We start from the raw sequence: 24402 nt of genomic DNA, 5'->3' as shown, positions 1-24402 counted from the left end.
GCTGCCTTTCCACTCCACTGAACTTACCAGTATCTATAGTATCGACAAGTTCATAGACCAAACCGTCATGGCATTAGTCGGGCAGCGGACTCGGGCGTGCGTCTCAGTGCGCGTTTTCAGAACATCGCAGACCGGGCGCCGTAGCAGAAATCTTCCTCGCGTCTGTGCTTGCTGCATACCCGAGTTGCAGCCGATGATTGTTTGCCGGTTTTATGTTTCGCGAGCCAAGCTTCACACAGCTTCTTGTCCTGCGGCTATGTGTGAATAAGGCTGACACCGGCCTCCGTTACGTGCGTCCGGCCCTGCGGCACCGAGCAGTAGCCTACCATGTCGCGCGCCTTCAAAGGCAGCCACTACATATTGTAGTGCTTTCAAGCGTTGTAAAGGAGACACTCGAAGCGGGAATATATCGCCACTAAATGAAAACCGCAGCGTACGAGGGAATTTAAACTCGTTTTCAGCTCGCTTCGGCGCGCCCGAAGCAGCCGACGCGGCCGCTATGTCCACGTGATCCCTCCTAGCACGTCACGCCGACGGTGGCGCCGGCTTTTCCAGTGGTGGAGCTCGAGGCCAATATGGCGCGCGATTTTGAGCCGTTGTCAGTTTGCCTTGGCGCTGGGTCGCGAAATGCGCAGTTGCTACGCGCAGCCTATCGCGCGACGGAAAACTACGCGTGTCTCCACTTTCTTGATTCGCGTGCGCGAGACTGACCATCGATCGCCGGCTTCCTTCGTGTGCTTCCGGTCACACATAGAGCATACGATGTGCGGCGACGCTGTTATCGCCCTTGTGCTCAGAACGTAACGGCGACGGCAAAAAGGTGTTCGGAATATTCTCTATAATTGCTATCGCAATAAAAGGTCGCGAAAAGACCCACCTACTTCGGAGATTAAGCATGTCACCTGGAATACTGTACTGTTAAAAATACCGTAAAATTACAGGAACTTTTACGGGACGCAAGAGCGCGAACGCCGTAGTTGCTCCGAACTCGTTTCACAACGGAATCTTATTTGGGGGCATGATAAGTAGTTATGTGTATTGAAACTAATGTGGTGAGTACCGTTATCGCCTGCGATTGTAAGAAGGCTCATCCTATATCCGTTTCGGTAATGCAGCATTAAAGCTTCCATAGAACTAACTTCTTGCTCGGAACTTGCGCGACGACGCCCGACGACACCACGGCGCGGAAGAACACCGCCAGTCGCACGCAGGCCCAATTTCCGTCGTGGTTTCGGCAGTTTCGGGTTTGCGAGACGGAGCTGTTGTGTCCCGGCGGCAACTTTCATTTACAGCGTTTTTTGCTGCTGTAAGGTGCAACCAGCGGTGTGGACTGTACGGCTCCTCTGTCAAAGGATTGCACGGTAAGTTCGAATGAACTTGAAATCTTTGTTGTGTCCAAAAGCTGTTCATCTGCGAATCACTGACTCCCGTGCGCCTGCCTTTCTATAATGGCACGCTTCCTTGCTATAGGTTAGTTTTCTAGGCATCATGCGAGTGCTTTTGTGACGTTCAATTGTAGACATACTTTCTGGGCGTGCAACTGAATGGCTTAGCTTGCGCTATCGCCCTGGAAATTAAAATGTGTCGCCGAATCGCCGGCCAGTGCTGCTCAGTACGAGCTAGAACCCGCGACGGCTTTGCCACGCGCTTGAGCGCAGTAGCGATAGTATGTAGTTGAGGTGCCTGTGCAAGTCGGCTTCGGTCATCACAGCACGATTATATTTTGTTGAGGCATCGCTCACCGTTTCCAACGCTGGCGGCAAACTAGGCGCTAATAAGGCTGCGCTACATCGCAAAGACACCATTCGTAGCCGCGCGCCAGCCGGCACGGATCAGATACCTTGTTGGAATCGCCGCTGCGAAGACGCGCTGAATTCCTTTCGTGTGTGGTCGAGCACACCCTGAGCAGCGGCGCGCCCGACGCGTGTTCTCGATTACGGCGCTCCGGTAGACAGCGCGTGTGAAAACGTGTATGGCATCTCTGGCCAGTCGCTCGCATGTTAAAGAACCTGAGGTCTGTAATTCTGCGTTCTTGCGAGGCTCGAGGGACTGCCCAAGTCGTGGTGGGAGACAATATATTTAACAAATGCCCTGCAGAGAAGTTGTGGATAATGGGCCACAATTCCAGTGGCAGTGAGTTTACGTGCCAGCATGAGCTAGAGGCAATGATGAGAAAGTTCTCATAAGTGAGGGCCGGTTAGCGGGTCGACCTGAGTGAACGCCAGTGAGCGTGAGATGTGAATTCAAATATGAATGGCGATTAATGTGAATTGAGTGTCTGAGGGAATGCAAGTGTGAGCGATAGTGTAACTTCCCGAGAGCTAGTTCAGTGTGATGGTGACTGTTACTGAGTACCCTAATTGAGTGTGAGTAAATTATGTGTAGTGCTGGTTAGATGCTGCAGACGTGTACGTGAATGAGTATCAGTTTCTGAGAGTGTGAGTCACTGTAATCCTTGGTTGAAAAAGTGCGAGTCAATATCATTTTTCCAACAAGATGGCAAAGCCGGAAGTAGGAGTGGATTGGATGTCTGTAAATTAATTTTGTACTTCTCTGAGTAAAAGTGAATGTGATTTGTGAGCATGATAGGAACATGAAATTTGTCTTTAATTATGAAAAACAGAAATATATATACTACAATGTCATTTTCTTGAAACGGAGAAAACTGACATAGTTTCCTTCATTGCACCCAGCAATTTGCAGGTATAGCTGTACCCTGTGCTTTGAACTAATTTGATGAGAAATAATTTAATATGCACTCTTGTGGAACATTTTGTGTGAAGCATGTGCATTGAAGTGCTATAAAGCCTTTCAAGTGTTACTTTGGGTGTTTGCTTTCATAGTGCTTGAGTAGGTACATACATAGTTGAAGGAAGAAACCAGTCGAAAAACACATAGGACAAGAGGATAGGTTCACACCACAACGACTCGACTATCAGCTGAGCTTTATTAGAAACGGTGTAGTCCCAATCCCAAGATGGTGAACATAATGGACATGGGTGGCATTGCATGCAAGAATATTTTAGTATGTACATTTATGATGTTGCAGAAGACTAAAAATACAGTAAAAATGTTAGTTGTACTATTAACATTAGGTTGCAGTATGGCAAATGGCACAGTGGTTGCAACACAAAAGTCAAGAGGGAAACCCTGTGTTGAACCTCTCGCCCACCTTTCTATAGGTTTCCCCAATAATTGTGTTCTGTTACCAAATTATGAGCTGTGAGGCAATTGAGAGTGTGGCGTGATAATGCAATGCTGCAGCTTGGTGATAGCAAGTCCTGAGGATCTCGAGAGTTTTGGGCCTTACTCGACAGATGTATGTAGAGAAATAAATTCATTAGAGATAATATGAAAACAGGATTGATCTGTCAAACTTGGTATTTTAAGCCATAGACTTATACAAGAAATTAACAAGAATATGTCTGTTTGTAGGACATTGATCTGAACAATTAAGCATAACTAAAGGCTCCCACATTTAAAGCCCTCAAATCCATTTGCCCCCCCTTTTTCTCGCTACAAAGAAACCTTCAACCCTGGATACAGCAGTTATGTCACGTAAACTAGATGTAGTTCGCCTGCAAGGCTTGAAGGTGGCCTTCGTCTCGGTCTCGTCTACATAGAATAGTGACAAGCCGAGCCTGATGTTTCAAGCCAACAAACACCATGTTTAGTCCATTAACATTTTGTGTGTAGCCAGTAGGGCTGGGCATCGATTGATTAAAAATGTTGGATATTAGCCAGCCACTAATCAACAAAATGGTCCTGCCTGTTGATGTGCACAAAACTTAAAGATTATTCCACATTATACATTTATAGTAGTTTTTCCTCTTACAGACGTGCACCATGCATTTCACACAATTACAGAAAAGGAGTTCAGTTGCAGTGGCAAATTTTGCTAGTATTTTCCTACTATAAAAAGCTTCATATGCCAGAGCACATTTGAGTTGCACCAGAAAAGTTGGCAATGCGTTGGAATTCGTCGAATGTACATCTGTTTGGGCACTGGCTCTATGCATGAAAGAGTGAGATTGTGCTTAATACACCCTGCAAAGTGTTGTATCATCACCACTGTGGTTTGAAATCAAACACCACCAGACAAGTTGTCTGCCTTCTCACTTTCAGCAGAATACATGTATAGCTGCACTTGAAATCCTGCTGTGACGAAAAGATGGTGATTTCAACACAGAAATTAAACTTGCATGTATAAGGAATTGCATGTATAGTTTTAAGAGGACACGCTTGACTAATTAATCACGGATGACTTGCACCGATTAACCTGATTCAAATCTAATAATGAATAAAGCGTTAGCCAATAATATGATAGCGTATCAATAACTCACCTAGCCCACTTAGTCAGCAGGCCTAAGCAGGCTTCTCATTGCAATGCAGAATTATTGTGTGGCTGTTCCTTTTCTAATTCCTAATTCTTTGACAACATATTTTTTGGGGGAAGACAAGCTCCCAGCGATATCAGTAGAATGAAATAAGCCATCCTGGTTTGTCAAACAAGTGTGTAGCTTGAAGTAGGCTTAACTTTTTGTTGCAAAGGTAAAATATATATGTTGCTGATTGGTTGCAAGCATGAACCCACGTTTTCAACCAACAAGGACGCAGCACCACCATTGCTCATGTAGACTACCGACAAGGGGCTAACAATATTACATATGTGCAATCCTTTCAACATTATTGCCTTAACCTTCGTGAAACAGGAACACTAGGGAGAACAGCTGCTTGCCGCCATGCCAAGGTCACATCCAGTGCAAAATTTTAATTTAATTGAGTTTGAAACTTCCTGCTGCGCTGGCTTCATGCTGAGCTGGCTGATTGAAAATTCGATGCCCAAGTGATGTCATATAACAAAATGAAAGGCAATGCACACTTACTGCACCTATAGGAATTGGAGTAGTATGCCTACTAAGCAAAAGAGCTTTTACAGCGAAGCTATATATGGCTAGGCAAAACCAAAATCTGTTCGTCCGATGGGTGCAGAAACTATCATCAGCAATAGCTCGAGTGCAGTTGTCTTCTTTCACAGCTGGCACAACTCTCAGCGCAACTGCACAGACACACTCGTGCCAATTCTTGCATGTTCGTCATTGTCTTCTTCCACAGCTGGCTGGCTCCGTTGTGCAAAAAAACTACCAGCATCAGCAGTGGCTCAAGCATTGTCTTCTTTCACAGCTGGCTTCGTTGCCGCCCATCATTCCAGAGTAGAATTTCACTTCTGTTGTCGTAATGGGGAGGCCACGTTTACAGGGGTATGGGGATATGAGCCATTCATTGTCTTACGTGACGGAAAGATTTAACAACAGAGGTGATGTGCTAATGTGTGTGCGTACCTATCGGCACGATGACCACCAATCAGGACAGTAAATATGTTCGTACTTTGGTAAAAATTATGTCACCTATGTGTCGTGTGCTAAACAGCTTCGCTGGTCACCTACCTTCACAGAAAGGAATGGTTCACTATATTTTTTTCTTGAGCGGTAGATTAAGAGTAAGCCCACTTGTGTTTTTGGCGGTGCCGCTGTAATTTTGCAGCTTAATTCAGGGGCAAGAAGCAAGGCATTCAAATCGACTGCTGCAATTTCACAGTCCAATTAGTTGAAATATCAATGAACATATGTGGTCCAGTTGTACAGCTAGTTCCATATTTAATTAAATAGAAATAAGACATCTATACAATTCTAACAAGTTGCTACAAAGACAACCCATACGGGTTTCTCCATAGTGGAGCTTCGTAGTTGAAAAATCGCAAGGTGGAGTTCTACACCTACAAAGTGAAGTAATCCACCTTCTTTCCACGTTGTTGGTTTCCACAAAATTTCTTTGTCAATTGGTGTTGCTTTGAGCTTTTAATGAGTTCGAGTAAATGGTGCCATCTGCTATCCACCTACCTAGTTGGTTTAAACGGTGAAGTGATTGCCCCGGAAAGAAAGTAGGTAGTCCTTTGTTTAAGTCCCAGAACAGGACGAATTTTTCCTCATCTGCAAAGTTTTACATTCGAGGAACCTGTATGGGTCTCCTTTGTAGCAATTTCATATAATTGAGTACATGTCTAAATTCCACTTGAATATTTACTTCTCCACCTTGCATGTTTCACAGAATTCCTCTATCAAGTTCCACTCTCGTTTGACCAATTTAAGGCTCTTTTGACTACATTTCTTGTCACCCTGGCATTGCATTCTTATTAAACAAGCAACTATGTATGTGCCTCTTTTTTTTTTTCAGTTGATTGTGAAGCTATGGAGCAGTGATAAGACCATCCAGAAACTCGCAGTTGTGAGCACGCTTGATGCCGTAAAAAGGAAAGCTGTGGAATTTGGAATGTGTTGCAATGAGAACATGAAGGTTTGTAAATGTACTTTGAGCTTATGCTTACGACTCTAAATATATTCTGAATTCCATGGAAAACTAGGAAATACTTATAGGAAATGCATAGTATATTTGCGTTTCGTATTTTCAGGCTGTTATTTGCTCCTGTGAGTGTAGTTGGTGTAGCTGGACTCATTGTTGCTTACAGCTGTTAAGGCTGTCAATGGCATGCATTTTTTCTTCATGCTCTGGCTTGGATGATCAGCACTGTAATTTTGTTGTAATCCAATAGAAGCCATGTTACATGAATAGTTGTGCCGGGTATGAATTAGCATCAATTTTTAGCACCAGGTGACAGTATGAAGGGGTCAGCTGAAGGTACTAAATGATGCCAAGTTTGGGATGGCCTGACATGGCTGCTGCTCATCTTTAGAAGCATTGAATGTCATATGTGGCTGCTCCTAATGTGCCTTGTGTTAGTGTTAGTTTCTGTTACATTTATTTATAATTTAGTGTTTGGTATACAAAGTGCAGACTACAAACGCAAATGATTTCATTTGAGCTCTCAGGGCTGTGCGATTGGTGTTTTTTGTGCAGGATAAGGAGGTTCATGTGCTCCCCCCTTCGTAGATTTCTGAATGTAGCTAGAACTCACCTGTGGCAAAGCCTGAAAATTGTGTGCATTTCATTTTTGTGTACAAGGTAATATATACTCTATGATGCTTGCAGGTCTACTTGATGGAACAGAGGTTGATGAAGAGGCGTTCAGCTGCTTGGCTGAATCCGTTGAGAGTGGCACTCATACGTTCACTGTGTGCAATGGGGAATGGATTTCAGGCAAGTCTATTCAAACATCACTACTTTTACTGAAAAGACGCACATGCTAATTTCAGGTACACTTTGTATACCAGATGTTATGGTGATGTTGTGGTGCTGTTGTGGTCTAAGTTGAAGGCTATGCTTCATGCTCTTCAGGCAACGATGAAGTCAGGCCATCGAGCAGCAGAGACCTGGCACCATCTTTCGTTTCTAAGGTAGAGCGCTCTTAGACAAACCTTAGCCAGGATGTGCTGGATACCTTAGACAAAGGTGCAAATCTTCGGCCACCAGAAAAACAGGAAGTAGTGTGAATAATAGCAGCTGCATGCCGAAAAGTGAAGGACCGACCTTCTGCGAAAGAAATCAGGAAAATCGCAAACTATGCTGTCGGCAAATTCCCACATTCACTTGGTGACCCTAACTCCAGCTCAAACTCAGTTTCCTCGGTGGGCCTAGCCTACAAGATTGAAACAAGAATTGAGAACGCCCACAGAGGCTGTAAGCGTTCTGCAGAGGCTCTCTCTGGTAGTACAAAGACAAAAAAAAACCTCGAATTCTTCGTATGGCTGCATTGATTGGCAGCCTGCTACTGTCACATTAACGCCTGATGAGCTAGAATCATCAAAGAAAGTTTTGGCTAAGCAAGCATCGAAAGCACCATGTGAAGAGGACATCCCCCTCCATAGAAAGGCAATGGGAGAATGCTACCCTTTGATCAGAGCCTTTATAAATTCTTCAGAGCCAGTACACTCAGCCAAGGAATTTAAAGAGATTTGGCCATTACTGTTTAAGAAGGAACATCTTCTCGACCATGTCCAAAAGTATATGTTTCATTGAGCTACTAGGGGACTTCTATTCATATTGGTTAACTATAGTAGCATAAGCAGCTGAAAAAAGAAACTGAAATGGTTGCTTAAATTGAACAAAAGTAAATTGAAAAATTGAGAAGTTGGCAGTGAGTAATTTCACCATTCTTCTCTCATTGGTCCGATCTGAGCTTGAGAATACACAATTCTTAACAGCTCTGCCCATGTGAGTTCCACGAGCAAAGTGGAAGTGACGAGCTGAGTGAGAAAGTAGGTTGAAACATGTCACCGTCGGTTCCAGCAGAAGTGCAATTGCCTTTCAGCCTCTCTTCCTGTGTGCTTCACACTAGCAGTACCCACAGTGACCTTTGTGATTTCAAGCCAGGGTATTTTGAAGTAGTGCAAAGGCATTCTGTCAAGGCTGTTTATTGGGCAGTGACTGCCATAACTGCTGTACAATAGCTCTGCAGTAGAGTTAAGCAACGTCAACTACAATAGTACTGTTACTGTCTATATCTTGTGAACAGCATTTGAAAACTGCATCTGAAGCTGGGGCGAGCCTTTAGCGTTAATGTAGCTGGAAGCAGCTCAGAGTACATTTATGGACAAAATAGCAGCAAAGAGGGGTTTGCTTCGTTCTTTGGGCATGGCGACAATATTTCATCGCAGGCAAAGAAGTTAATTTAAGTGCACTTCAGCAAGATTGATTGATTGATGCTGGAGTTTTACGTGCCAAAACCAGTGCTGATTATGAGGCACACTGTAGTGAAGGGCTTCAGGTTAATTTTGACCACCTGGGGTTCTTTAACATCAGCAAGATCCAGACAGAAAGGCTGAAGTACACATAAGCTAAAGAATTTCAGGTTTTCATTAACGTATATCAATTCGAAATTTTTTGCACCTATGCATACTTGAAACGAAAGAAGCTTGTAAAATAAGGCAGTTAAAGTTGTGGGTGGAAATTGCCCCTTGCATTAGTATATGCAAAACCACATATATATCAATGTTTATGCAGCGCAGTTAAAGCATGCTGAAGCATGCAGCGTTTGGAAGCTGTCGGGCATAGAGAAAGCCACTTAGGTCTGGATGATGTAAGAATGTAGGTTATGTCTGCAAAGTCTGCAAACCTGCCCTCTAGCTTGTGAATTGGTCGGTGGTAGCAGGACTGGACTGTTTGGTTTTTTGTAGGAAACGAAAATATGCACAGGTGCTGACTTGCAACTAAACATTCAACTATGGATTGAACACAATGCAGCAAAATCTTGTGTTGATGCAGATAACACAAATGTGCTAAAAGATTAATATAACAGGCTTATGCCTCTACAAGTATTTCTATGATGTACCAATGTGCCCAGCTCTTTATTCTTCCATATGTAAGAAATATATGGGTACGTAATCGCATTTTATTCTCTGCATCTTTTTTTTTAAGACTTACAGGGGTGTGAATGGATGGAAGGCTGAGCAATATACCCACAGATGTAGTGCTGCTGCTTACATCGTTCTTGCACTCGAACACGGGGAATGACGCAGTGCTGGAGTGGAGTTTGAAGATAACGCAAGCAGAGACCAGTTTGGGTGACAAGGATGCTGCATTGGTCGGTCTTATACCCCTTGTGGTGTCCTACTTCAAAGATGACCTCAGCCAACTCGTACATGAGGTAAGAGCCGGTGTTAACATGCACGCATTGTATGCAAGTCACATGTGCACAAGGTTTAGTCAGTTCTTGGGGTGTAATGTTGGCAGTAAGTGATTGGTTAGTGGTCATTCTTTGATTTCTGCTGCATAAGTGAAAGATTGATGATCTTTGCTTTTTTTTACAGTTGTATGTGGCTGTACCTTGAATGTACAGCGCAATGTGCAGAATGTACAGCACAATGTGCAGCCTGTAGTTGTGTCTAACAGTAGTTTCCAAATATATAGCACACGCAATTACAAATCTCACCCTTTCTCCCATTGCCACAAACTCGCCGCCAAACAAACAAATTGCAGATTTCACTTAAAAACTTACACTAGCTGCATTAAACACAGGAAAATCCCAGAAGACCTTAGAATTAAGATTAGATGTGCCCTCAGCTCTTTACCCTTCAGACTATTATTGAAGTGGAATGCTGTCTTAGAAAATGCGTAGCTCTCTTTAATTTATATTCTAGAGCACTGCCGGGAACAACTTATGATAATTACTAATCAGCTTGACAGCATAAATTAAGCTGAACTGAAAAAAAGAGAACTTGAACAATTCGTAGAAACTAGGGAGGAAAACCTACTAGATAAATACCAACACAAAGGTATTGTAACCACAGATCCACCCAAGAAAACTGCTATGACTTCTACAGCACATAGTTCCACCGATAGTGCTACGAGCGAGCATCCAGAGCACTGCAGCAATGTAGTAGACATATCACAGAGTTTAAATCCCGATAAAGTTGATATCCTCAAACGTGGTCTAACATTTTGTCTCGCGAACAACGCAGTAAATGAGTATGAACTCCACAAGGATATAACAGTTTTCAAGGTGCATGCGCATCAAGGGATTCTTTTTCGATAGGCCAGACGTAGGAAAACAGGATAAAGACTCTTGGACCACCTAGCGCATGGACACCGGAAGTCGAACAGTGCCCTTTGATTTGTGCATAAAGCTAATATCAAAGGACATTCTAGAGTCAACGCAGCGTTGCCGCAAGAGCAAAAATTTGTCCTCCGCTCAACACCAAATTCTTAAAGAACTTGTGGAAAAAATGGATATTGTAATAAAACCTGCAGACAAAGGTGGCAGTATTGTAATCTGGCCTATGGAAAAGTACAAAAATCAGGCCTTCAAACTGCGCAACCATGCCCATACACAAAACTTGACTCATACCTCTCTTCAGTTTAGAGCAACCTTGTGCAAAGTACAATAGCGGAGCTCCTGTCGCAGGAACTGATCACCCAGTTTGAATATAGCTTTATGATGCTCAAGAACAAAGAATCAGGCCGTTATCTTCTTCCTAAAATACATCAGGTTCCCGTAGAATAAATATTCACAGCAGAAATCCTAGTTTGGCCTATAGTGTCTAATAACACACCTAACGAGTCACCATCTAAATTCTTAAATCACCACTTGTCAAACATCCCGTCCATTCTCCCATCTTTTGTTCAAGACGCCTCACTTCCTTCGAATTATCGGCGGCACTAACGCCAACCAAATCCTCCCAGACAGCGCTATTCTAGTAACTTTAGATGTTTCTGCCCTTTACACTAACATAACCATGAGTGAAGGAATTTAAGCTGTATCAAAGTCCCTCACAGTCAGTCTTCAAGCGCACGCTCCTGAAGTTTACCTGTCACTCCTTAGGTTAGTTCTCGCACTAAACTATTTCGAATTTGTTTCTGCTCACTACCTGCAAACTTTCAGCACAAGCATGGGAACACCATTCGCTCCCACGTATGCCAACATTTTCATGCGGCAGCTTGAAGCAAAACTCGCATAAAGTCATACCCTTTAAAACCCCACACCCATCTGCGTTACATTGACAACATATTTATAATATGGGAACATGGCATAAGTGCACCAACCGACCTAATTAGCCATTTTAACCACTTTCACCCGAGTATTAACTTAACAGCTCGCCACTCTCCTAGTCAAATCAACTTGCTCAACACGACAGTCTACATAAAAAATGGAGAACTGAGAACAACATACCAGAAGCCTACGGATAGCCAGCAGCATTTGGACTACACCAGTCATCATCCGTGACACTGCAAGCGAGGAATTTTTGGCAGACATGCAAAACCAACAAGAATATTGAGCGAAGACAACGATTATATCCACCATCTTAATTACTTTAAAGCAACACTAGCAGAAACTATCCGCACATTCCTCTCGACAGGAGTTATGACGTCGCACCAAGATTGAACAGGCAGCCGGAATCAGCTAAGAAACAGCCTACATCAGAATCTGAGAGCCCACCAGCTTTTATAACAAAATATTCTAATGCACTCCCGAACATAAACAACATTCTTCAAAAATAGCACCCAATATTATCAAGTAACGAGCGTCTGAGAAAAGTGTTCCTGGTGATACCAAGACTGACCTATCGCCGCAACAGAAATCTTAGACATGTTGGTGCATGCAAAAGTCGGCCAACATCATTCCCCCATAATAAAAAGCATGCTCTCGCGTCAGGTGCAAATACTGCAGGCACCTTCAAGGTGGCCTTAAAATTAAAAGCACCGCAAATGGCTATGTACACGAAGTGAAAACTAGCTCTACTTGCACTAGTTCCGATATTACATGCTTGAGTGTTCCTTCTGTAAGAAAGAATATATCAATAAAACGGGACAATCAAAGAATGTCAAGTTGGACATCGCACGGACACAGCTAAAGAGCTTCCCAAAAGCGTCACCGAACATTTCAACCAACCAAGTCATAACTGATGAACTTAAGCTCTATATCCTACAGTCAAATTTCCTTTCTGCACGAGACATAAAATAGACAGAATCATACCTCATCCATAAATTCAAGACATTGCAACCGATTGGCATAAACGTTTGAAAGGGAGATTTAGAATTTATTCGCTGTGCTAAATTTCAAAGTATGTGGGCAACAGCACTTATTTATCACTGGTTTACCCTGTACCCCCTCTCCCCCCCTTTTTCAATATACGTGTACGTAGATATTTTGTTTTGGTTGTCAACAGTATTGCAGCCTACCCTCCACCCTTTACTTATATTTATTCCCCACATTCGTTCATTTATATATTCATTACTTTTTCTTCCAAGAGCTACATTTTCTGCCATTAATTTATTTTCTCTTTCACCGAAACGATAGTTCACTGACCTCCAGTGAAGCAGATACTACCCCACCCGCCCTTGTTGTCCAGGCCCCTTCCACGAAAAATGGAACCTGCAATAACATGTCAATTGGCTCACACGCGTTGCTTCCTCCGACGTTGAGAGCACAACTCTCCTGAATTCTACACCCTCGCTGCTAACACACCTTCAGTAGTTGCCTCGCCAACCCGCCTTACCCTCTCTCCCCTTTAGAAGAAATGCACCTATATATACTGTGCCGAAGAGAGCCTATGTCGCCTTGAAAAAGACAAGTCCACTTGTTGAAACATTGGCTCCGGCTTTCACCTTGTTCTTGCGTTTCTCATCATCTTGAATTCCCATCTCCCGCATTCCCCTTGTTTTCCCAGTAGTTTTCAAATGTGATTGAGCTAGATTAATCTAAGTATCTCTGTGCCACACTACCGCATTAGATTTCTCGCTTGTTTAGCCTTATGATGCAGCTGACGCCTGATACTAGAAGCACTGTCATTCAGGCAAATATTTCCACTGTAAAACCAGTGGAACTGTCAGGCTAAAGGTTATACATTATTGATAAGGTTCAATTTTCAACATTTAAACTGGAAAAAACAGTCAATACATGCTTATGCAAGCAGGAAAGGTGGTGTTATTACTTGTTACTTGTGATGTCATTCTTTCAATTGGGTGTAGGCGTCTAAGGTTCTACCATGCATGTTCAACCATTATCTTTCTAACCTCAAATGATTGGATATATTTCACTACAGATTCCCAAGGAATATCACGAAGGGCCTTTTCATGAACGTTAGGCAAATTAAACAAGTCAATCTCACAATTGTAAGGATTTAAGCACACAAGCTGATCAGTTCCCTAAAGAAGTGCAGTTATAATGATCATGCGGCTCTGTTTTGAACCGATCAGAAGAAATGCTATGCAATGTTTGCTTTGTTCCTCAATTGTTTTGTATTTCCAGCACACACAGAAAGGCCTAGAGGCAAAATAGAGACCTAATCAGCAAGCTGCTTCTCTCGTATGCACTTCTTGGTTATAAAAATAAGACATGCATTTTTAGATTATAAAAAGAGTAGAGTTCTTGTCTCACTGACAATGTTTCCTGGTCCAGACACTAAGGATAGATCTACAGCAAATGTACCGTATTTACTCGCATAATGATCGCACTTTTTTTGTCAGAAAAACTGAAGCAAATTCAGGGGTGCGATCATTACGCGGGTTAAATTTCCCGGGGAAAAAAAAAATTTTTTTTTCGTCCGCGTTTGCTGCGGGATGCGAGATTGCGGGTGCGGGACACCAAAACAAAAATGGCGGCTAGCGGAGTGAGCCGAACGCGCCGAACGCGATTTTTTTTTTCTTCTCGTGAGTACATTACATGCATTGAAACAGTTTCTTCCGTATTAGTGATGAATAATATCGTTAATATCGGCAAGTTTGCGGCAATAACGTAGCCATGTCCACTTTGAGGGGACAGTAATAGGTGGGCGCGCTTAGCTGCCTGTGACAGAAACACATGACGGGCATGCTGCGGAAACTGCGGCATCTGTCTTCACTACTTTCCGCTAAGGGTGGGCGAATATCTTAGCTGTGTTACAAGCGTCGGCGTATGAATAGGGCACACTTTTAACGTATCAGAGTAAACGTGGCTACTATCATTGCCGCGCGCGATTTGTTGCGTGCTCACGAGTGCAAAAGCAGATGAAAAGAATCGAAATGCGCCTTTATTGTTTTTGTTGACATCAGCCATTATAAAGCCAACCCATAATAAAGGCAAGTTTGGTTGTACCTCATTTTGTCATGGAAGTGCGGAAAGTGATGAAAGTAATGAAATGAGGCATCTACTTAAGAATGTTTAGTGCGTGCAGGCCGCTTGGCTTGTCTTGAAGAGTGGTTCGCGTAGCATTCGACAGGTGGTAAGCGCGATCATTATTCGCTAGACTTAGCACACGACATATCGCTGCGGCAAGTTCGGGGTGCGATCATTACGCGGGAAATAAAAAAAATCGAATTTTGACGACAAATTTTAGGGGTGCGATCATTACGCGAGTGCGATCATTATGCGAGTAAATACGGTATTTCAGTTGGAACTAAACTACATTTCACATATACAAAAATGTTTCATTGACTAAAACTTATGTGATTACTTTAAGCTGTGGTTGCACTCTTTCTTGTTTCAGGCATCAACAGAGATGACTGGCAATTTTCTTGACACCCTGTCCGTTTGCCCAGTCATAGTTGCACTTGGTGAGCTTTCTCAGCCTTTTTAATTTACCAATGTTTTAGAATACGTTCTATACCCAAAAGTCCGAAATGCACTCTTCATCATGAAGAAAAGCAAGTAACTGCAAAGGCCGTGAGGAAGTTTCTGAATGGCTAGATGGTGTATGTCACCAAATGCTACTTAACAAAATCATCGTAATCTATCTAATGCCTATTGCCACAGCTGTGGCTGCCTTATGGCCCAATTACAGCTGTTGACTTGTTTGGAAGCTGCTTACCAGTCCGATTGGCGATACCAAACTAAAAATAGATGTAATTGCAACAAAGCATAAAAAAATGGCACCTGGAAAAAAAAGTTAAACCTGAGACTGTGATGAATTTCTTCTACAGAAAGCTAGATTAGCTTATTGCATTAAGATCAATCAGCATAAATGACTAGGTATGTTTGTGGCTAGCCTGTCACGCTCTTTGGTTTATGCTATGTTCCCAAATGAATAAGTTTCCACAAAGCAGGCTTCATGCAGTCGGTAATGTTGAAGCACCTGTTGCTACACTTGTATATGTTTCAGCTGAATATGTTGAAACAAACAGTGAGCTGTGGCTTTTCTCGGGTGCCATTCCATCAGAGTTGAGAAGGTACTTATTTGTGACTAATTATGGCAATGTGCAGCCAGTAGTAAATTGATTTGATGTAGACATTGCTGCAGCAGTTGCTGGTACTTGGAATGGAGACCCTTGTTAGGATAAGGATCTTCATCTAGAGTTGCCAGCTCTGTTCACCACTAGCGACTTACCAAGAGCCTTTCGGCTCATTCATCAATGCTGAAGCAAGGTGGAGGGCACAGGGGTCTCACACCTAAGTACTCTTGACAAAGCTGAGACTTGAGTGATCACCTTCATGGTTACAAAAAACAAGCTGCATGATGGACTTTGTTCGTATCATTTAAACGATCTGTAACATAACACTGCATCTCTGAATGTTGGGGTTGTTTAATGCAGCATTTAGCTTTACCATCGTTGCAGTTAAGCACGATTGCTACAAAGTGACCTGAATTACGGAAAGAGCAGCAGGGCTTGGCTAGTGTTGTAGCGTTCCTAGTTAAAGGACACAGTAGACGTAAACCATTGCTGTGGAACTGGCGTCCATCTCGTCTACATTTATTTCTTGCTTCTCCCGTGTCTTCATCTGTCCCCCCGGTTCCCGTGCTTCTTCATCTTCTATTCGAAGGCTCATACCGCTTCACCCTTCCAGGTTTCTTTTGCTAACCCCTCCTGGGGTAATACTTGAAGAAGTTTCCAGTCGAAGCACATTCAACTGAGCCCCGTTCACCAATGTACCACACAATCTTCAATATTCCTTTCCGAGTGGCTGTCTTTGTCACAGAGTAAGGACCATAAAATTTGGCACTGGATTCTCTTACTCCTTTCCTAACTAGAATGAGGTCGGTGACTTGAATGTCTGGGATATCTGAGCAATGTCTCTTGTCAAAAATTTTTTTCATACGTTTACGTTTTGTCTCGTATAGCACGCTCTGCAAGCCCATTCGCCGCGGGATGGTATGGCGCACAGAATTTGATTGAAATATTGTGGTCTCGAGCTCATCTTGCTAGTTTTTCACTCTTGAACACTGGACCATTGTCACATACGATCTTCCTGGTTGACCTAAACATATCCCGTTGGAGGAGGGCGATGACACTATTCGCACCTTCTTTTCCTGCCCGTGTCGCGACCATCCTGGTGCACTCATCTATGACCAGAAGAAAAGCTTGCGTTTTTCGGACTCCTTCTCGTTTCTTATTTAGCTCAGCAAAATCCAGGTGTATAACTTCAAAAGACACGTTCGAGTGGCAAGGTATTATCATGGCGTCCGTAGGCTGCTTATATTTCACTTTGTTGACTTGACAAGTGGGGCAGGAACGAACGTATTGATTGACGTCTTCTTTCATGTGAGGCCATGTAAATTTCTTGACTAGTTTGTTGTATGTGTGCCAAAATCCGTCGTGTCCTCCAGATTCTGGGCTATCGTGGTACAAATAATGCACCCTGGGAACCAGCGTTGGCGGGACTTGATAGCGACCTGCCATAAAAATTAATTGTTCGGTGCCTTCCCACAATTTTACTTCATTGATTTCTTCCGATTGTTCTTTGTTGGCCTGTATCGTCAGTCTAGACAATGCATCTGCATCAGTCAAAAGTAGTCCAGGTCTGTGGGAGATGGTGAAATCAAACTGCTGCAAGTAGTTCAACCATCTGGCGATACGTCCCTTAGGTTGGGTCATATTCAAGAGATGAGTGAGTGCCTGGTGATCCGTGAACAAAGTAGACTTCACACCTTCTAGGTACGTACGGAAGTACTGAATTGCTTTAAGGACAGCAAGAGCTTCCTTTTCAGTAGTGGTGTAGTTGACTTCAGGTGGCTTGAGGGTGTAGCTGTAGTAGCCTACTACATGTTGCTTTTCTCGGCCGGATGCTTCTGGACATTTCTGGTACAAGACTGCACCTGTTCCATAATGTGAGGCGTCGGTATTCAGTTCAAAGGGTAAAGTGAAATCTGGTATGCGTAGAATAGGGTCAGCAGAGATTCTCTGCATCAGGTCATGGTAGACTCTCTCACATTCCTCATCCCACTCAAATTGAACTTCTTGCTGCATTAGGCGCATGAGGCATCTTGTTTTTATAGCAAAGTCTTTTATGAAAGGTCTGAAATGTCCTGCTTATCCCAAAAACACACGCAATGAGTGGACGTCATATGGTTTCACCAGTTGGGATATTCTCTCGATGGACTCTTGTTTCATGCTTTTGGTAGTCCCATCAAATACTCTTCCAAGAAACACAACTTTTCTTTGAAAGATTGCACATTTCTTAAAATTAACCTTGAGTTGTGCCAAGCTCAAGGCATTTAATACCTGAGAAAGGTGTTCCTGATGTTCAGCCTCTGTTTTGGAGAAGACGATAATATCGTCTATGTACGCGTTACAAAAGACACCTAGGAAAGGCTTCAGGACTTCGTTCATAATCTTTTGGAACCATGCTGGGGAGTTTTTTCAGCCGAAAGGAAGCCGGTTATACTCGTGCAGATCGAAGGGCGTGATAAAAGCAGTGTACATTTTTGTTTCTTCGGTTAGCGGGATCTGCCAGAAACCTTTGCCTAAGTCAATGCGTGAAAAACTCCGGCAACCACCTGTCTCATCTATAATCGTGTCTATCTTCGGCATGGGAAATGGTATAAGTTCTGTCTGGCGATCGAGAACCCTGTAATCTGTGCACAGTCTGAAAGTTCCATCTTCCTTCGGCGCAGTAGTTATGGGAGAAGCGAAGGGTGACACCGAAGGCCGGATTGTATCGGTGCCCAGCATCTCCTGCAATTCTCTATATCTTGCGTTCTCTTGACATGTTATAAGGCGATTTTCGGATGATGGTCTTGTCAGTTAGTTCGAAAGGCATCTTGTGCGACTTCATCGCTTGTGGATAGCTTCCTATGCATACCAGTTCAGGGTAGGTCGTTGCAATATCCTCCGCGCACTTGACAATTCGCAGGTTATCTTTTCTTTCTCGCTGTGTCTTTTCCCTTGATAGTCCTTCCACTAAAACTGCATCGTCCCAGTATACGTTGATTTTTAGTTTCTTTATATCTGGTCTGGATAGTAGAAAGTCGTATGTCACCCTCGTTATCACCAGTACTTCACTCTCTATTTCATGACCTTGGAACTCGATGTTTACTGAGGCCCACTGATTATGCATTGTCACTTTTCCATCGTACCCTTGCACCCGTAGTACTCTTCCACTATGGAGGTGACTTGAATCTACCAGCTTGGAATCTACCAGCACCGCTGTCAACCAAAGCCATCATAGGTCTATTTCCCACTTTGACAGGAATGTGAAGTAGGCTACAGCAAGTTAAATAAACAGTCTCAGTTGTGGTCATCGGGTCGGACTGATCACCCTTGTTTATTAGGTTTTTGTCGTCGGAGATTCTCGAGCGTCTGAAAGTAGGGGGACAGGGCCGTTGACGTTATTCACTCGACCTCTGGGAGCACGCCAACCCAAGTTCTCTGTACTGCCTGCAAGGCGGCTCGGTTCTTGCGGATTACGCCTTGACGAATCTGCACCGGTCCGTCTGAAGTGACTGCTTGAGCCAGCGGTTATATTTTCTTCTGAAGTAGATGGTATGTCGTGAAGGCACTTCAGGAGCCCGTCTATAGTTTTAGGTGATTGTGCTTGCACTAGCTTCAGGACTTCCGCGGGCAATCCGTACATTATTAGAGCTACTATGGCAGAAGGAGGAAGCATAGGCTCGGCCAGCTTTAAAAGGCGGCGTTTTTCAAAGAAATACTTGACGGGGGAGCCCTGCTTGAATTTGAAATTAAGCGCGGCGTCCCAGCTTTGCACTGGGTTGCTTCGAAATGTCGTCAAGAATTTTTCCTTCCACTGATTCCAAGAGTTGCCAACATCTTCAGTTATGTGCAGATCGTACCACTTCCGTGCAACACCTCTTAAATAACTACGCATGTTGGTAATCTTGTCCTCATTAGAGTGCCATTTGTTCTTCCCAGCGGCATATTCATAGAATTCAAGCCAACTTTCTGGGCTTGAAGACATGCCGTCGAACGCATCCGGTTCTTCAAAATTAGTCACCGGTTTCTCAGCGTTTAGAGAGCTTATAAGTGACGTCACCAGTTGGTTTTGTTGCGCCATCTGTTCTTGTAGCTGAAGAGCTTTCAAAACGAGGCTCACCTCTTCTATCGAAGACCGTGATCCAGAGTCCTTTTGACGCATCGGTTGAACTAATTCGTCGAAGATCGCCAGACGCAAGTTCACTTTCACCGCACCTGGAAGCCTTCTTTAAAACCAGGTTCACGAGTTCTGCTGAGTTGAGTTCGCAAGGTAGTTCCACCGCTGGTTCGGCTTGAGCTTGGTATCTCGAAAAGATGATCTTCTCTGCGGAGGTCTCCTCGAGGAAAAATGTCACCCACATGTTGTCGGCTGCACCAAAATGTTGTAGCGTTCCTAGTTAAAGGACACAGTAGACGTAAAGCATTGCTGTGGAACTGGCGTCCATCTCGTCTACATTTATTTCTCCACTTCTCCCGTTTCTTGAGAAGTCGCCGAAGGGAGCGAACGCACTTCACGTCGGCTCCGTTTTCCAAGAATTTTGCTGTGCTGAGGTTAGACAGGACGCAAGCAGTACACTTCAGACAAGTACAAACAGGCTCTTACAGAAACCCCAGACTCATGCACGCCATGTATCCAGACATATACACTACAAACAGATGCACATCGTGTGGCGAGGTTGCCACACTAAATCACATGTTATGGGAGTGTCGGGACCTAACAAACAAGTCGGGCAGTGCCGACCCCTCCGTCTCTTCCACCGCCAGCCTCCAGTCACGCTGGATGACCGCACTGCTCAGCTCTGATCTGACAGCACAACTCTGGGCCGTCCAGCGAGCCGAGGAAGTCGCTTCGAGACAAGGTCTTGGAACTGCGTCCGCGGTGGGTGCCCAGACCCACTAAAAGACGCCGGACTCAAATCTTGCCGATTTGAAATAAAAGTTTATGCTCTCTCTCCCTTCTCTTCCTCTGTCCCCCCGGTTCCCGCGCTTCTTCATCTTCTATTCGAAGGCTCATACCGCTTCAAGTGTTTTATTGTATTCATATCTGCACTGTGAATTTTAGTACATGAAAACATTTTGCAATGACTAGCAAAATAACCTGTACATTCTTTATCACATAAAGGGGTTCAGGACAAACACCAGAACACCCATATGCCCTCCTTGTTTTAACTTCGCATTATCAATGAGCAAGCCGAGCGAGTCCGCCGGATGTGATGAAAATACATGTGTATCATCTAGTGAAACACATCCCCAAAATTATAACCTATAATCCTTCAACTAGCTCAAAAATAAAACAGTTTGTGTCTGTTCTAAAGTACTCTGAAATTCAAAGTTTTGTGTACCAAAGATTTCTCCAAAGTAGTTTTTCAGTGGAAGCCCTGGTAATCTTCATGCAACTACTTATGTTAAATCAAGGAGTGAATGAGACAAGAATTTGTAGTTCGAGGATTTGCCACACGCAATAGAACCTTTATAGATACGATATAATATGGTTTCTCGTTTAGTTTCTTGGCCCTGATGTCACCGGTACACTGCTCAAGCACTCACCTGCCATAAACGTTCATCAAAGGAAACATGAAATGTCTTGAAATTAACAGGATATTGTTACACAAATAGAAGGCGTCGAAGAGACTTTGGTTGCAGCTTGGGACAGTGACAAAACAAAATCGATGCAGCACAGGTGTTTCAGTGGAACACGAACAATGTCAGGTTCAGACGTAAGCTGCAGTTGAACACCGTTCGCACGGTTGATAAGTGCAGAGTGGACAGACAAGAAATCCTGTCCTAGGATCACATCATGAGGACACTGCTTGAGAGCGACAAATAAAACAGTATCGTCGTGAACACTGTTACTGACAGGAGTGGTGCACATTCTACCATAGGCATACTTTCATCTGTGGCTCGTGTGGTGCGCTGTACAACAGGCATGAGCGCTTTTCTCAACTGACTGTTACGGTTATCGTTCTTGGCTGGTAGCTGTGGCAGTGTTGATGAGGGCAGATAACTGGGAACTTGGAGAGGATTTTAAATGTTCTGAGCCCTTTTAGCTAAGCAGTTGTATTCATTTTTTTTATTTGCACACCCCCACTTCCAGATTGACTAATTTCTGATCTGCCTGTAATATGATACAGCCAGATTTTACTGAAATAACCTGGTTCAGGTCAACTCCTTATTAACCACTGGATAATAAATGAATAATACTGCTCAGCGTGTATTAACATAAAGATGTATGTTTCTCTGTCTGCTCTTCTCCAGGTCAGTCCATCTTTCAATGCACCTGCCATCTGTTTGTGGATAGGGAGCTCATAATACCAAACATCTGCTTGAAGCTGGCTATTGAGTACCTGTTTGCTGTCCACAACTTCTTGAACATCAAATATGATGCACATGTAGGGGCAACTCGAATTTCTTCAGAGGTAAGTACCGCTTGCTTCTGGAGACATTTGGAGAAAAAAATGTTCCAATAACAAAGCAGCTCTCTTCAAGACACCACACAACCTTAGTCTAGAAAAGCACTAAAGACATTAGCATTCAACAAGGTGAAACACTTCTATGAATGGTATAAACTGATACACATAAATCAAAGCTGAGCCTATTGAAAAAAAGAAATGTGCATCTGCTTTGGATTGTATGGTAGTCAAAATTAGCAGAGTTCAGTGCAATTAGTGAAAATTGAATTTTAACCGCTCCAAATATTTGTAATCGGGTATAAAACCGGCTGTTCGTGTTGGTAATTTGTTTATTATGAGTATTTCTACTACTGTGGCATGTCCTTGCAGGCTAACTTTCACGACTGATAAATAAGACACAAAATTTTCATTTTTTTGTAGAGTTCTTCCTCTTAACTGCAATATCGCCTGTACGTTGCAACTGCACCATTGCACATCCCGCGTAAAACCACACATCTGCTGCCTACACATACTTCTTTGTACCCGAAATCCTTCGTTCAGTCGGCCGCCGATCAAACTACCATTTCAAGGCTACTATAGAAGAAATTTTTCTTTATCGAACAGAAGCCCGCCCATCATGTAATACTCTGACAGAGTTGTTTGAGGAATTAATAAATTATTTGAACACAGCAGGCAGTAGGTATTCCAGAGAGCTAACATGGAACACAGCTATGTATCGCGATAGGTAGACTTTATTAGCTTGTTTAATTGCCTTGCTTTTTATAACATGTGCTATTAGCACTAAAAAGAAGGGTGAATATAGGTGACCTACTTGCTGTGAAATGTGTGCTACAGTTGGCAGTTCTCAACTTTTTTTTTCTGTAAATGTTCCTTCTAGCCGAGACTGGCCAAGGTAACGATGCATGGTATTACCTTGTCTGTTATGCCCTGCTATATTTACAGCTTAACCACAAAAAACAGGTAATGATGGTCTGAAGGAAGCATGTGAGGCCAGGCAGTATACTTTGCAAGTTGTATCTGCAAGTTACAGTGACATGTATTGGTGTGCTTAATCTCCCTTACACTTGTACAGATAACATTGCCTATCGACAATATTACTCAAGAAAATGAACACAAGGCAAATTTATTGGACTAGTGTCCTTAGGTTTTATTTTCATTACACTGATTTTGACTTCTCCATCAGGAAGACATGCTATCTTTCATTTCTGCATTGCGTTACATTGAAAGTATCACTTTTTCTTTGCTGAGATTTGCCAGTTTCAAGCTAAAAGTTATCATATTATCACTTTTTGTATATATAAGAACAAAGGTTTCAGTTGGTCCATCACTGATTATGCCTGTTAAGAATGCAGGAACAGATATACGTAAACAAGCTGTTCATTACATGGATACTGTCATGGCTGCACATATTTCCATTGCAGCGTAGAATAGCCTAGCATAAGTGCCAAGATTTGGATAGATGATTGTCTGTAGCTGCGGATATCTGCGTATATCTACTGGTAGGGGCTGACATTACGTGCGAAGCTTAGTAGAGGATGCAGCACTAATCTGGAAACTTAATTTAGTTACCACAATGGTTTTTTGCCTAGCTGTTTTTAATTGTGTTTGTCACCTGCCTATCTCTTATTCATTCCAGATACCTTGTCGGCATATCAGAAGAGGAGGGCACACGGCAGCAAATTAAAAAGAGCAAAGTTGCCCGTTCGAAAGCTCTGGCGGCGTGCGCAGAGATTGCGTCATTCAAGAAGAAATGGAGCTCTGTGAGTCTGTTATTATTGCTTGGTTGACTTCAGGTAATGACTTGCATTTCCTGCTTTTCATTTCCAGCTCCTCTGATGGCCGAAGACAGGCTCGTGTTCTGGCTGACGTGCATGTTCTTTGAATACACAATTGAAAATTGACCTTCTTGTGTTAGTCTTTTTTCCAAAAACTATCCTGAGTATTCATGTAACCTTTATGCAGTATCAATTATTACTGCATGAAAGACATTTTGTGGTCTTAGAAAAGGAGAAAGTTCACCAACAAAAGTTCAGCTCCTAATTCCCATCATCATCATCATCAGCCTAGTTACGCCCACTGCAGGGCAAAGGCCTCTCCCATACTTCTCCAACTACCCCGGTCATGTACTAATTGTGGCCATGTCCCTGCAAACGTCTTAATGTCATCCGCCCACCTAACTTTCTGCCACCCCCTGCTACGCTTCCCTTCCCTTGGAATCCAGTTCGTAACCCTTAGTGACCATCGGTTATCTTCCCTCCTCACTACATGTCCGGCCCATGCCCATTTCTTTTTCTTGATTTCAACTAAGATGTCGTTTACCCGCGTTTGTTGCCTCACCCAATCTGCTCTTTTCTTATCCCTTAACGTTACACCCATCATTCTTCTTTCCATAGCTCGTTGCGTCGTCCTCAATTTA

At 43.3% G+C, this 24402-nt stretch overlaps 1 protein-coding gene across 1 annotated transcript; it reads left to right on the top strand.

Moving 5' to 3' along the window:
- Positions 1 to 1141: 1141 nt before the first annotated feature.
- Positions 1142 to 23887, top strand: LOC139051784 (uncharacterized; the record flags this gene model as incomplete). Its single annotated transcript, XM_070528776.1, has 7 exons — positions 1142 to 1361; positions 7048 to 7155; positions 9474 to 9601; positions 14919 to 14985; positions 21832 to 21992; positions 23623 to 23746; positions 23814 to 23887. Coding segments are annotated over 6 exons (732 nt in total), but the record flags the coding sequence as incomplete, so codon positions are not given.
- Positions 23888 to 24402: the final 515 nt, after the last annotated feature.

The sequence above is a fragment of the Dermacentor albipictus genome, unplaced genomic scaffold (assembly GCF_038994185.2).
Source record: "Dermacentor albipictus isolate Rhodes 1998 colony unplaced genomic scaffold, USDA_Dalb.pri_finalv2 scaffold_14, whole genome shotgun sequence".
Classification (NCBI taxonomy): Eukaryota; Metazoa; Arthropoda; class Arachnida; order Ixodida; family Ixodidae; genus Dermacentor; species Dermacentor albipictus.
Note: the sequence above shows the minus strand (reverse complement) of the source record. Positions and strands in the feature narration are given on the sequence as shown.